This window comes from Erigeron canadensis, chromosome 5, assembly GCF_010389155.1.
Source record: "Erigeron canadensis isolate Cc75 chromosome 5, C_canadensis_v1, whole genome shotgun sequence".
NCBI lineage: Eukaryota > Viridiplantae > Streptophyta > Magnoliopsida > Asterales > Asteraceae > Erigeron > Erigeron canadensis.
The window spans coordinates 31,744,498-31,757,141 of NC_057765.1; the positions used below are offsets into that span (position 1 = coordinate 31,744,498).

General features: G+C 32.3%; 1 protein-coding gene across 1 annotated transcript; it reads left to right on the forward strand.

The window, feature by feature from the left end:
- The first annotated feature begins 9,639 nt into the window (after positions 1-9,639).
- Positions 9,640-12,294, forward strand: LOC122600680 (indole-3-acetic acid-amido synthetase GH3.5-like). Its single transcript, XM_043773434.1, has 3 exons — positions 9,640-10,041; positions 10,451-11,340; positions 11,527-12,294. Exons 1-3 carry the CDS (start codon positions 9,704-9,706, stop codon positions 12,111-12,113), a joined length of 1,815 nt encoding a protein of 604 aa, XP_043629369.1. The 5' UTR covers positions 9,640-9,703; the 3' UTR covers positions 12,114-12,294.
- The last annotated feature ends 350 nt before the right edge of the window (positions 12,295-12,644 follow it).

The following is a 12,644-nucleotide window of genomic DNA, read 5'->3' on the forward strand; positions in this document are numbered from 1 at the left end:
ACCAAATTAACGACCCTAACATTTGCAACTAAGTAACATATAAAACAGGAAAGCGCTAAATATAACACTAAAGGTTATAGTTAACGTGTATAAAAATAATAAATTTTAATATCAAAAGCTTATTTTATGAATTTTATGATAGCACTATAGCTATTTTAAGCATGTTAACTAAAGTCCATAAGGTTTTTTTAACAAAACTTATAAAGAAAACGAATACGAAGGAGGAGGCGAGGGGCCAAATATAAAATGAATTAGGGGAGAGGAGTCATGTCTCCCAAATTTCCATCCCTCCCAAATTCCACCAATCAAATACCTGCAACTCAATTTTTTCTTTTCAACCCTCTCAACCATCTCTCCCAATCATTTTTAATGGCATTCATGACTTTCTCAACCCTTCAAAAAAAAATTTTCTTTTTCATTTAATTTAATCAAACTTTTTTTTTTTTAATAAAAACTTCAAATATTTCATTAAAATTAAAGTAAACCTTACATAAACATGAATTAAAAAGTACATAACAACATAAACCGAAACTAAAATTCTACATGATAATGAAGACAACTAAATCAAACTCGCAACTGATGGTGGTTGCATCGCTGAATCGTCAAGGTATGATAAGTCTAAAGCCGATACATGTGCCGTGATAAGTCTAAAGCCGATACATACTCGTTTATTGCCCTTTTAAGTGTCTAGGGAACATCCTCCATTCGATGTGTGTACAATAAAAACTACCAAGCATTTCTGGAATGTGGTGTCTTCATGAGCTTGTGTGATGAGAACAACGTCATGAGATGTCGGCCTACGTAAGAACTCCTTTTAATATAAATTGGCGACCGCATCACAAAAGTACTACATGCTCTCGCGTCCCGTTCTGGCAGCCATACATAAATACTCGTCATACGCGTCTGAAGGTTCACCCGCAGACAGTTGCTTGATCGCCGATGTGCACTTTTGAGAGCAGTGCAACTTTTTTTACCCCGTGCGTCGTACCCCTCTTGAAAGTAACTAAAGTCAGCTTCAATATCACCAACAATCTTCAAAAACAACCTCTTGCTCATGCGAAAACGATGACGAAAAAATGGTTCGTCAAACTTTGAGTCTTCAACGAAGTAGTCACGCATTAGTATCGCGTGAGCTTCTTCTCGGTCTCGATCGATATACCTACGCGTGTCGGAAGAGGTGCCGGTATCTTCAAGCTCGACGTACACTTGATTAAAAAACTGAAAACTACTCCCCGTAGACGAATCGTCTAACTCCGGTGGAACACAAAATGAAGAAGATGAGGAAGAGGAATCCATTTTTTCGTAATGTGGTGTTTTTTTTGTGAAAGTGTGAAGATATGTTTTTGTTTGATGATTTTTTTGGTTAAAAATGATGTGTATTTATAGATAAAGAGGTAGGAAATTTTTTTTTTTTTAATTGGCTTCAAACGGTCAAAAAGTACACCTGGACCCCACCATGCACGCTCCCCCTAACGTTCAAATTCTTCAACCCTCACAGGGCTTTAATGCCGCCAGCCCTCATGCCGTCCTCATGCTGCGCCATTGGCGCCGATGTTCCTTCGGCAGCATGCCATGCCGTTTGCCATGCCTCCCACCACTCATTTTCCCCTTATGCAAGTTAAACGGCATGGGAGAAGTAATTAAGCCTGCTCGATCATTGAGAGAGTTTTGTGACGCAAATAAGAATAGCCCATTTTGAAATATTTTACATGTATGGTCCATGAAAAATGAAAATTGAAACATTATTTGATTTTATTACCGAACTTAATCTGTACACGGATCATTTGTAAAATATATGTCCAAATTGACCATATATGCAAAAAATAAGAGTAGTCCCTTCCTTTCATTCGAAATTTCGAACCATAAGTATATTTTTCAAAATTAGTTGTACAATTCTTTTATGTCATCCATTCACCATTCTCCCAAAAATTCTTTCATTCATATCGTACAAAAAATTAGTACTATACTAATTAAGTTTCTACCAAGAAAATGAGACGATATATGGTGGTATCACAGAAATCCAAACACGAAACACCCCTAATCTATACTATATACAGTAATAAAACAAACCATCTAATTTTTTTCCTTAAACTTTTTACCTTTGAAAAATCAAAAATATCATTTTTTTTAGAGTTAATTACTGATAAGGTACCTCACGTTTGCGCCATATTACTGATTTCATACCTTTCATTTCGAAATTACGCTGATCATACCCAACGTATGCAAATCTCCACTCGGACCATACTGGAGGCTAACGCCGTCAGCTGGCCGTTAAAACCTCCCCCACGTGACTTGCACGTGAGGGATAAATATGTAATATCGCGTTTCCTAATTACTGAAATGGTACCTAACGTTTGCATGATATTGCTGGTTTCATACCTATATATTTCTTAATTACTTAAATGGTACATAATGTTTAGTTATTAACTTAATTTGAAAGAATCGTAGTGTTTTCATTTTTTTTTACATAGTTAATTGTTACAAAGGGAAAGGCAAGAGATAAAAATAGGAAGAGTGTCCTTAAAAATATGAGCAGTTTGACCTACCGACAATGAGGGAAACAAAGTGAAATAGTAATAAGTTCCAAATCCCTTGAAAATGGGATCATTGCTCCAACAACATCTCTTATATTTTTGACGTGACACAAACAACTGGTGCACCCCTCGATCATCTACAGTCTTTGGATAATCTTCTACTTTCTATGCTTTTTTGACTTTATTTTATTGTTCTTCTAGTCTAGTTATTAATCGACATTAAACTTAGTTAACAATATTGAATATAATTAAGATAATTTGTTATCAGATATTTTCTTGAAGCGGTCTTTCTATTCGCAAAAAAAAGTATGATTATTGTTTAAAGCTTTCCAGCCCACAATTATACTGATGAGATTGGATATCATTTACACATAAATGAAATTATGAATATTCAGTCAATTTTGCTCGATCATATATTTAAAACATTTGTAAAGTCCAAATAATAATTCAGTTCCCAATTTTAGTTGAGGTCGAGTCGATGCATCTATGAACGCGTGGGTAGGAACCAACTAATAAGTGTGCACAACTTTTATGCTTGTACGCGCTTATAAGTGTGGAGATCATTTTTTGCGGGTGATTTTTACACACAAGACAAGTGCGTAAACATCACAAGAGAAGAAATGATATTTAGTTTTAAAAACATTTACAAGTATAATATTGTAAACATTTATTAGTTTACAAACCTTTTTCTGTAATATTTTTCTGTAAACTATTTGTATACATTTATAAGTACGAACAACTTAAAAAAAATTACGCATTTTTAAGAACTAATATCCATTATGAATGGTTAGTGTAAATAATGACAGCCAGATTAAAACTAAAAAATGATTTTAGTTAATACTATTGATTAGTCTGGATTAGAGATGGGTAAGTACAATTTAAGTACGTTGTCGCATTTTAATGTATAAAGAAATTACGGGGGACAAGGTAGAACAAGAGCTGGAGCAGGGATTTTGAGGACGATGTGGTCCTTCACATAGTTTTATTTGTTTTTTTGAACTAGTTTACTGACATTTTACATCACATATATGCACATCTTTTCATGTATTTTGTGCATTTTTTTAGTTAAATATATATAATAATTTTGTAAAACAGCAGAAAATGTGGAGATAAGTCAAATGTCAACGATTTCCCATCCCTACAAACATTCATTCTTTTTCGTTGTCATGATCCTGAAAACAAATTCTAATATAACATATTTTTTTAACATGCTATGTTTACACTTTTCCTAGTGTAGTATCACAAAAATATAATATACACACGCTTTCGTAGTGTAGTCCATGTTTCTTTTTCTTTTTTTTTTGTTAGCGACAATTTTGTTATGACGCAAAACATAATTTCTATATAAACCTATTTGTGTCAAAGATTGATCTATGAACTTACATTCCAAGAGACAAGCGTCTCTGTCTAATAGGGCTAAACCGTGTTGGCTCATGTGTTCGTCTCTATTCATGCCATAGAAGACTTAATTAAGAGATATTTTATGAACTTCATGCAGTATGCAGTTTTTTTTTACACAAGTGAATTAAAAAGTACTAAAATGTGCTTTAATTTGTATTTGAGAGTAAAATTACAGCTTATACATATATTTTTTCTAGTTACTTGAGATAAAATAGTAGTCAACTGCATCTTAATTCAAGTAAAAAAGTTGCAGCATATCAAAGATCTTTAGGATGTTTGCGGGAGGCAACACAACATTATAATGCATTAATGCTCCTTAATTGCACTTCGTATGTAAAGGCCATCATTGCCGGAACTCGGTGCTCATGGCATTAGAAAGAAAAATTATGTATGTTGGTGGGATTAACTGTTACAAATGACAATGTATTCTTAACTAGTTTAGCTATTTTATTTAAAAACTCGATTTATTTTTATACTATTAAATTTTAGAATTTGTTCATTTTAAGCATAAGTTAACTCGAAAACGGAAATTTGTTCGTTTTAAACTCTAGTTAACTAGGGAATTAAACGTAAGTGTGACTGTCTTATTAACATCCTGATCCCAACAACATTATAGGTCCTACCATTTAGTTTCCACTTTGTCGCCACCCAATAAAGCTCACAACGAGTCATGTGATGACTGATGAGGGCGAGCCACAATGGTGCCATGAGAAGAAGAGCCCATGATGCACCGGTGACGAGCCAGTTGGGAGAGGCTAAAAGGATGCAAACGTTCCTCTGTTTAGATATATACGACATAATAGCATATTGTAATTATGTAATGCACAACTAACAATTGTAAATTTATCAAATTATGTGGTTCGAATATATTTTTTTTAATCCATTATACGATAAATATAAAAAAACTAATATGAATGAGTTTTAATTCTAAACTTAAGTATCTAAGAGTCATATCTACCTACGTTATAAAAACTACTTCCTTTTCACGTTAGCCTCCCCAAAATTATCAAATAAGTCAATGTCATATATATAGCACCAAAAGGTGATCCAAACGAATAAACCTTTAAACTTGTATGCAGTTCCCATTGTGTGTATCGACTCATCTTATTTTGTTGTTAGCTTCAATTCCTCTTTTTCGGATACGATGATCGAAGAGCATGTTTCTTGTTGCCTTCGAATGCCTAGATGTTTAAACTTTAAAGTCAATATAATGTTTCAACATATGGCACTAGACAATTGGGAAGCAGACAAGTGGAGATAAAGAGGGATTTGACACATGTCGATAAAGTAAAGGAGACCTTTTGCAATTATTTGGTGGTACAATTACTTTAAAGTCTAAACGAATTTTTAATAACCAATTCAGTATCACACCGGTAGCATCATCCAATAATAACATCATATATGTAACAATAATTAATTATATCATACAATATTTTATATGAAAATATAACATGTAGAATAATAGAATATCAAATGTTACATAGACCAATCATCAATAATACAAAAGAGGATACTAAGATAAAAAGAAACGCACATCGAGCTACGTGAACAACAAATCAAAAGAACAACAAAATATTATTATTCAAACCTTGAAGGTCACATAAACAAATAACCAAGACCACCGATAATCATGATCAACGAACCACACGAACTAATAATCACGACCAACAATTAACACTGCACATAAACTAACTGTAAAAAAATAAAAATTAATAAACAGATGTATATTATGCATCAACATGTATGTATTTGTTAATTATAGATAAATAAATAAATATTTGGATTTATCACCATCCTTGATTTATGCATATATATTATAATTAACACGAATACACGTACGATCAACCCATCTTGTTACTTCTTGTATATATCTTCCACCAAATAAGGCTTTTACAAAGCATATTCATTATGATCAATTGGAATTCTAAGCCTGATAGCTAGTACAAAAGAAATGTGAACATACATAACTTTTAGCCAACTTAGCTAATTATGCCTCTAAGTAAATGGTTGGACTGTAACATTTTTGATATGATTTTTTTCAAAGTTTATGAAAGATAAATTAGAAACATGTTGTCGTTATTGTAATTCTAGAGCAATAGATTATATCTTGTATCATATATAAATAAGAATGGAAAACTAGTTTAATTAGTTTGCATGGAAACTTAAGAAACTTGTATATTATGCAAGTTTAAATTTAATTACCACCTCGTTTAATGGCATTCGGGTTTGAGTTTCTACTTCGGGTTATGCAAAATCCATAAAAAGTCTTATCCAACATTTAGCCATTTAGGTCGCATTGCTTATTCGGATCCGGCCAGGTTTTTCTTCTCTATTTAGTGCAAAAGTAGGTATGATTGCATTTTGGACTTATACATAGCATTTTTCTTTTATATAGAGTACTAAAATAGAATTTATTTGACTAACAAGAAGGATCCAATTCCGGTAAGTATAATGATATATATGCTTAAATATAAGCCTAAAAATATGCTAATACATTTTATAAATGACATATAGATATCACTTATTTTTTTTTTTTTAATCTACATCTTTAATCATGTTATATGTCAATTCAAAATTTTTAGGCACATCTTATTATTTAGGTCATATCAATCATTTTTCTTCCAATAAAATTGATTATTATTATTATTTTTAAAAATGATAGATCATATTGGATAGTTTGTAGGGAAAAAAATTTGGATATTGTGAGTCTTTTAATATCCTTAATATTATCTTACACTAACACACAACTTAGATGAAATGTAACGTTAAAAATCTCATATTGTATAATACTTGATACCTTTGTTTGGTACGTATATATATTTATTATCTTTTGTTTGGCAGTATAAAAATGTACCATAAAGTCCACAGTCCACTGATAAGAACAAATACCACAATATGCTAAAAGCCAAAACCAAATTGAACAATGAACACTGCAAAACAAATACTGTAAAATCGAACCTTGCTTTTATACTTGGCATTTATTATGGATCGGATGGAACCATACAGAAAACAACAAATTAAAGCTTGTATAGCAAAACCTGCTAAACCGATTTTGTTCATTGTTACGAACAATATCAATATTTCTTAAAACAACATGACTAATTTTACTTCAATGATCATAATAAATTCCACTTTGTGACTCTTTTTCAAACTGAGCTTTTTTGTGCTTTACACCATATTTTGTACGTCAAACATATTTTAGGGTTCATAATTTCATTTAGTAGATTTGTAAAATAGTAATGTGACATTTGATAGTATAATGGCACATTTTTCTATAAAGATAGAAACATTTAAATGTACAATATGTCTTGAAATAATGATCTTACATAGAAAATTAGAAATGTTGATTTGAAAAATGGTATACTGCGGTAAAAATCAAAAAAATGTTATACAAGGGGGACGTGTTGCGAAATGACTTAACTATACGAACGTGTTGCTAAATGAGATCCAAAATTTTCCGATTGGATTAATAAAATTGAGCATGGAACTCTATACATATATCGCATCAACCAATATGACTTTTCAATTACCTAAGATCATGACAAAGAGTCTCTTTGGGTTAGTGATGATCAAGAATGTATAAGAGAAATTCGACACATTTAACAATTATTATTATTCTTGTGGGTTTTTTTTGTGTTTGTTTTAAGTTTTTTATTTTTATTTTTTATAAATTTTGTGTGTGTTTTAACAACAAACTTATAATACTCTTAAATTACATAAAATAATCCTAAATTACTTCATATCAAAAATTGAAACTTGGTCATTTGAGGATGGATGCATTGTCTAAAACCCACGTGGCATTTGTAGATTTTTCTTTATGTCTACAATTAATATCTTGTCTTGATAGATTAATATACTCCGAAAATCTATACTCCCTTATAAAGCAAACTGACTCCCCTCCTTAAACTTTTAAAAACTTGATATGTCTATTTTACCTCTATATTAATACATTCATATTTTCATTTTATACACTATGACTAAAATATCATTACAAAAAGTTCAGACTCTATCTCTCCCTCCCACAAAAACACAAAACAAAAACCCTAACTCATAATTCAACCCCCCCCCCCTCGTTTCTTATCTCATCTCGAACGTTGTCACAACACCTCAAACGTTGTGTATTTTTGATGCTGCAATACGCGTGCACCAATCTAGTTTTTAAAAAAAAAAGGAATGTCTGAAGTTCAATTAATCAAATCTCATTTGATGTTTCTTTAAACATGAATCAACGTGATTTAATCGTATATTAATTAGCCATATATAGAATGGTCAATTGGAGGTTGATAATAGGGAGGTTATGTAATAGATTAAACCACAAAAATTATATACCCCCATTTTTAATAAAAAGATCATCTTATTATTTTTATATTTGTTTGTTTGAAATTAAATACTGTATGTATTTTTAAGTTTAACTAATATATATATATGTATATTCAAAAAATAAATACAGCACACTATCTTGTTAGTTGATTATGACATTTTTTTAAAAACTATATAACCAACATGTATTATGAAACGAATGAAATACATACTTATTGGACATATAGAATACGAGTTTGAGAAGATAATGATGTGTAAGAAAGTGAATCGTATAGGGGTAAAATACATAAAACCAGGCTGGCAGTGGAAAACTCATGTATTAACCAAAACATATATCCTTATTTCAAAGAAAAATTCTAGTTAATCATAAAAAATTTATGGTCATTATAATCCGTAATGATCAATTTTTTTCCTACTAGCTACCTAGCTAGGTTAAATCTGTGAGGTTTTTATATGAAATATCTGTCTATTTTTCGAATTTAATGAAAATAGATGAATGATATTAGACTAATTAGTACGAGCATAAGAAAAACATGTTAATTATTTGATCAGTATAGTATTATTTAAAGTTTATATATCGGGCATAAATTTTGTAAGAGACCAATTGAAACTTTTTGCTTAATTGTAGGATTTATTGTATTTTTTTCTATTGACGATTAAAAAGAAAATTATAGTAACCATAAATTTCAGTAAGGATATTTTTCTTGTAATGTGTTGTCTATAAAAATTAACGTGTCAACCTAACTATATAACTATGCCAGCTGTCATCCCTTACTTAGGGAAACCTCCACTAGTCTATGGCATGCCAAACCCCCTCTTATTTTTTCACCCAAATACATACAACATACAAGTTGTATATATTTGTTACATATATTTACTTAAATTTAATATAAATTAAATTATACTATAGGAATTGACATTAAATTAAATAAAAGTAACTCGGTTAATACAATAAACAGCTAATATAAGTTCATTTCATTTGCATTATCTTTTGGTACAATCAAAATTCTTGTTGTGTTTTGTCACAAAACTTTGGACACCCAAAGACATGGCATTTTGATGTATTGTGATATGTGGATTGTGTGACTCACTAAAAGCATGCCCAAAATGTAACATTAATACAAAATGTTGTGAATAGACATTACTGGTATTTTAAAACATATATACACATATAAAATATTATAAAGCATGTAAATGATCACTATATGATTTTTATAAAACAATTATATAATAGCTAGACATGCAGTAAATAATGTACCCTAAAGAGGGTTCTACATACTAGCTGTTATTTTTTTAGTTTAATTACCACCTTATAATTTTCTTCTTCTATATAAATCGATCTCCCCTCTTCACACCATTTACACAAACCATTCTTATTCTCAAAACCTGATCATTGTCTCTATATATCTCTCTATCAACATATATACATACATACACAATTAACCACCATGCCGGAAGCACCAAAGAACCAACACGGTGGTTCGAAAACAGACTACACTAATAACAATCTAACCGAAGAAAACAAGAAATCTCTCGAGTTCATTGAACAAGTCACGTCGAATCCAGACGATGTTCAACAACGTGTGCTTTTCGATATCTTAACTCAAAATGCCAACGTTGAATACCTTGTTCGCCATCAACTTTCGGGCCAAACTGACCGTGAAACGTTTAAAAAACTCGTACCCGTTATCACATATGAAGATCTTAAACCCGATATCACACGTATTGCCAATGGTGACAAGTCCCCTATCCTATCTTCTCATCCCATTTCTGAATTCTTAACAAGGTATGTATGTCGTTTTAAACTCTTTATCTACGTCTATATCTATACACGCACTTTTTTTCTTTTAGATAACCAGTTTGGAATGATAAGCTGAACTTTTTATTCCAAACTGGTTATCCCATTTATATGTTCAGACACATATAAATAAAAGTATAGTATTTAGATATTTATTCTTAATTTTAATTACTCTTATTTATATGCATTAATACATAAACATATTAAAAATTGTTATTAATACATGGCATGATTTATTAATAAAAAAAAGGTTTAAATAGATGAACTAATTAAAAACTAATAAAGCATTTGTATACATAGCATATATATAAATTTACTAAGAGATCGATGTTAGATATTCAAACTGTTTATTTAATTGCATGCTCCATACTAAGAAATGGGTTTTGAAATGGTGCAGTTCTGGGACGTCTGGGGGTGAAAGAAAGTTGATGCCAACCATTGAAGCCGAGCTAGGAAGAAGGTCAATGCTGTATAGTCTTTTGATGCCAGTGATGAGCCAGTTTGTGCCCGGTTTAGATAAAGGGAAAGGGATGTATTTCTTGTTTGTCAAATCCGAAGCCAAGACTCCGGGCGGGCTTGTAGCCCGACCCGTTTTGACTAGCTACTACAAAAGTAACCATTTCAAGGAAAGACCATATGACCCATATACCAACTACACTAGCCCAAATGAAACCATTTTGTGTCAAGATTCTTATCAAAGCATGTACTCACAAATGCTTTGTGGGTTGTTCTTAAATCGACAAGTTCTCCGAGTCGGTGCTGTTTTTGCTTCTGGGTTCATCCGTGCCATAACGTTCTTGGAGAATAACTGGATGGATCTCTGCAAAGATATCCGAACTGGCACGGTGAACCAAGAAGTGATCACCGACCCGGATGTTAAAAAAGCTGTGCTCCGGGTCTTGAAACCAGACCCGGAGCTTGCAGACTTTATCGAGCATGAATGCTCGAAAAAGTCATGGCAAGGGATTATTACAAGACTTTGGCCCAACACAAAATATGTTGATGTGATAGTTACCGGGACCATGTCACAATACATTCGCACACTTGATTACTATAGTAATGGGCTCCCTCTTGTTTGCACTATGTATGCCTCTTCTGAATGTTACTTTGGTGTCAATCTTAACCCACTTTGTAAACCTAGTGAGGTTTCATACACCATCATTCCCACCATGGCTTATTTCGAATTCTTGCCTCTTGGTACCAATGAAGAAGAAACACAAAACCTTATTGATCTTTCAGAGGTTCAACTCGGACAATATTATGAGCTTGTTGTCACCACCTATGCTGGTATGTTTTAATGCTATAAACTTTTTGTAAAAAAGCGGAAATAATGATCCGTGGAGCTGCATTTGAACCGCGCACAGTTTTGTGCGCGGTCAACATGCAGCTCATCACATATCATTTTTTCTTTTTAAAAATGTGTGTGTGATGAGCAAAAAATGAATAATATTGTTTTCTTGACAAAACTTGCAGGATTATACAGGTATAGAGTTGGTGATGTTTTGAGGGTGGCAGGATTCAAGAACAAAGCACCACAATTCAATTTCATTTGTCGGAAAAATGTGGCTTTGAGTATAGATGCAGATAAAACCGATGAAGTTGAATTGCACCAAGCAGTCGAAAAGGCATCGGCCCATTTGGTCCCATATGATGCGACTCTGACCGAGTACACAAGCTTTGCTGACACTACCACAATCCCGGGCCACTACGTGATCTTTTGGGAGCTAAGTGTAAATGGGCCAACCCAAGTCCCACCATCCGTGCTCGAAGACTGCTGTCTAGCCATCGAAGAGTCGCTCAACAGTGTTTACCGACAGGGTCGGGCTGCTGACAAGTCAATCGGGCCACTTGAGATCAAGGTAGTGGAGAATGGGACATTTGATAAACTCATGGACTATGCAATAAGTTTAGGTGCTTCCTTCAACCAGTACAAAACACCAAGGTGTGTGAAATATGAACCCATTATCGAGCTATTGAGCTCGAAGGTGGTGTCGAGTTACTTTAGCCCGAAATGCCCTAAATGGGTTCCGGGTCATAAGCAGTGGAACAGCATAAATTAAAGCTTGATTGACTTTGAAGGTGGTATGGTTATGGAACAAGAAATGTGATTTAGATAGGAAATGAAATGGGCTTAAGATAAACAAATCTATGTACAAAACAGTTTGCTGTTTTAAGAAGTGATGATGGTTGTTTTTGATCTATTTATGGAAATAATTATTATTATCATAATTAATGTAATAGTTGAAGGAGTTAATTAATTGATTAATGATGTTAGAATCCAATCCAACCAGGAATCCTGCCCACTTAACTTTCATGGGGATAGTCTATTAATATCTCCTAGGAAAGCAAACTAACTTTTCTTACAACCTACTTATGTTTTCTTTTGCTTTTTATCCAGCAATAGATACTACATCATTTAATAAAACGTTATAAAACTGTTACACTTTCACTTCTGTAGAAGATAATCATCAATTCAACTATATGATATTGAGTCATAAATCAATCCAACAGAACATATGATATTGAAATTTTGTATACTATATACAAATTTAATTGAGAAGATAATCCTTTTTAATACATGTCTTAATCAT

Excerpts from the sequence above, each read along its gene's own strand:
- LOC122600680 (XM_043773434.1), top strand. The coding sequence starts at position 9,704 with ATGCCGGAAGCACCAAAGAACCAACACGGTGGTTCGAAAACAGACTAC. Across the intron at positions 10,042-10,450 it reads ATTTCTGAATTCTTAACAAG|TTCTGGGACGTCTGGGGGTG; the intron begins GTATGTATGTCG and ends GAAATGGTGCAG. Across the intron at positions 11,341-11,526 it reads TGTTGTCACCACCTATGCTG|GATTATACAGGTATAGAGTT; the intron begins GTATGTTTTAAT and ends CAAAACTTGCAG.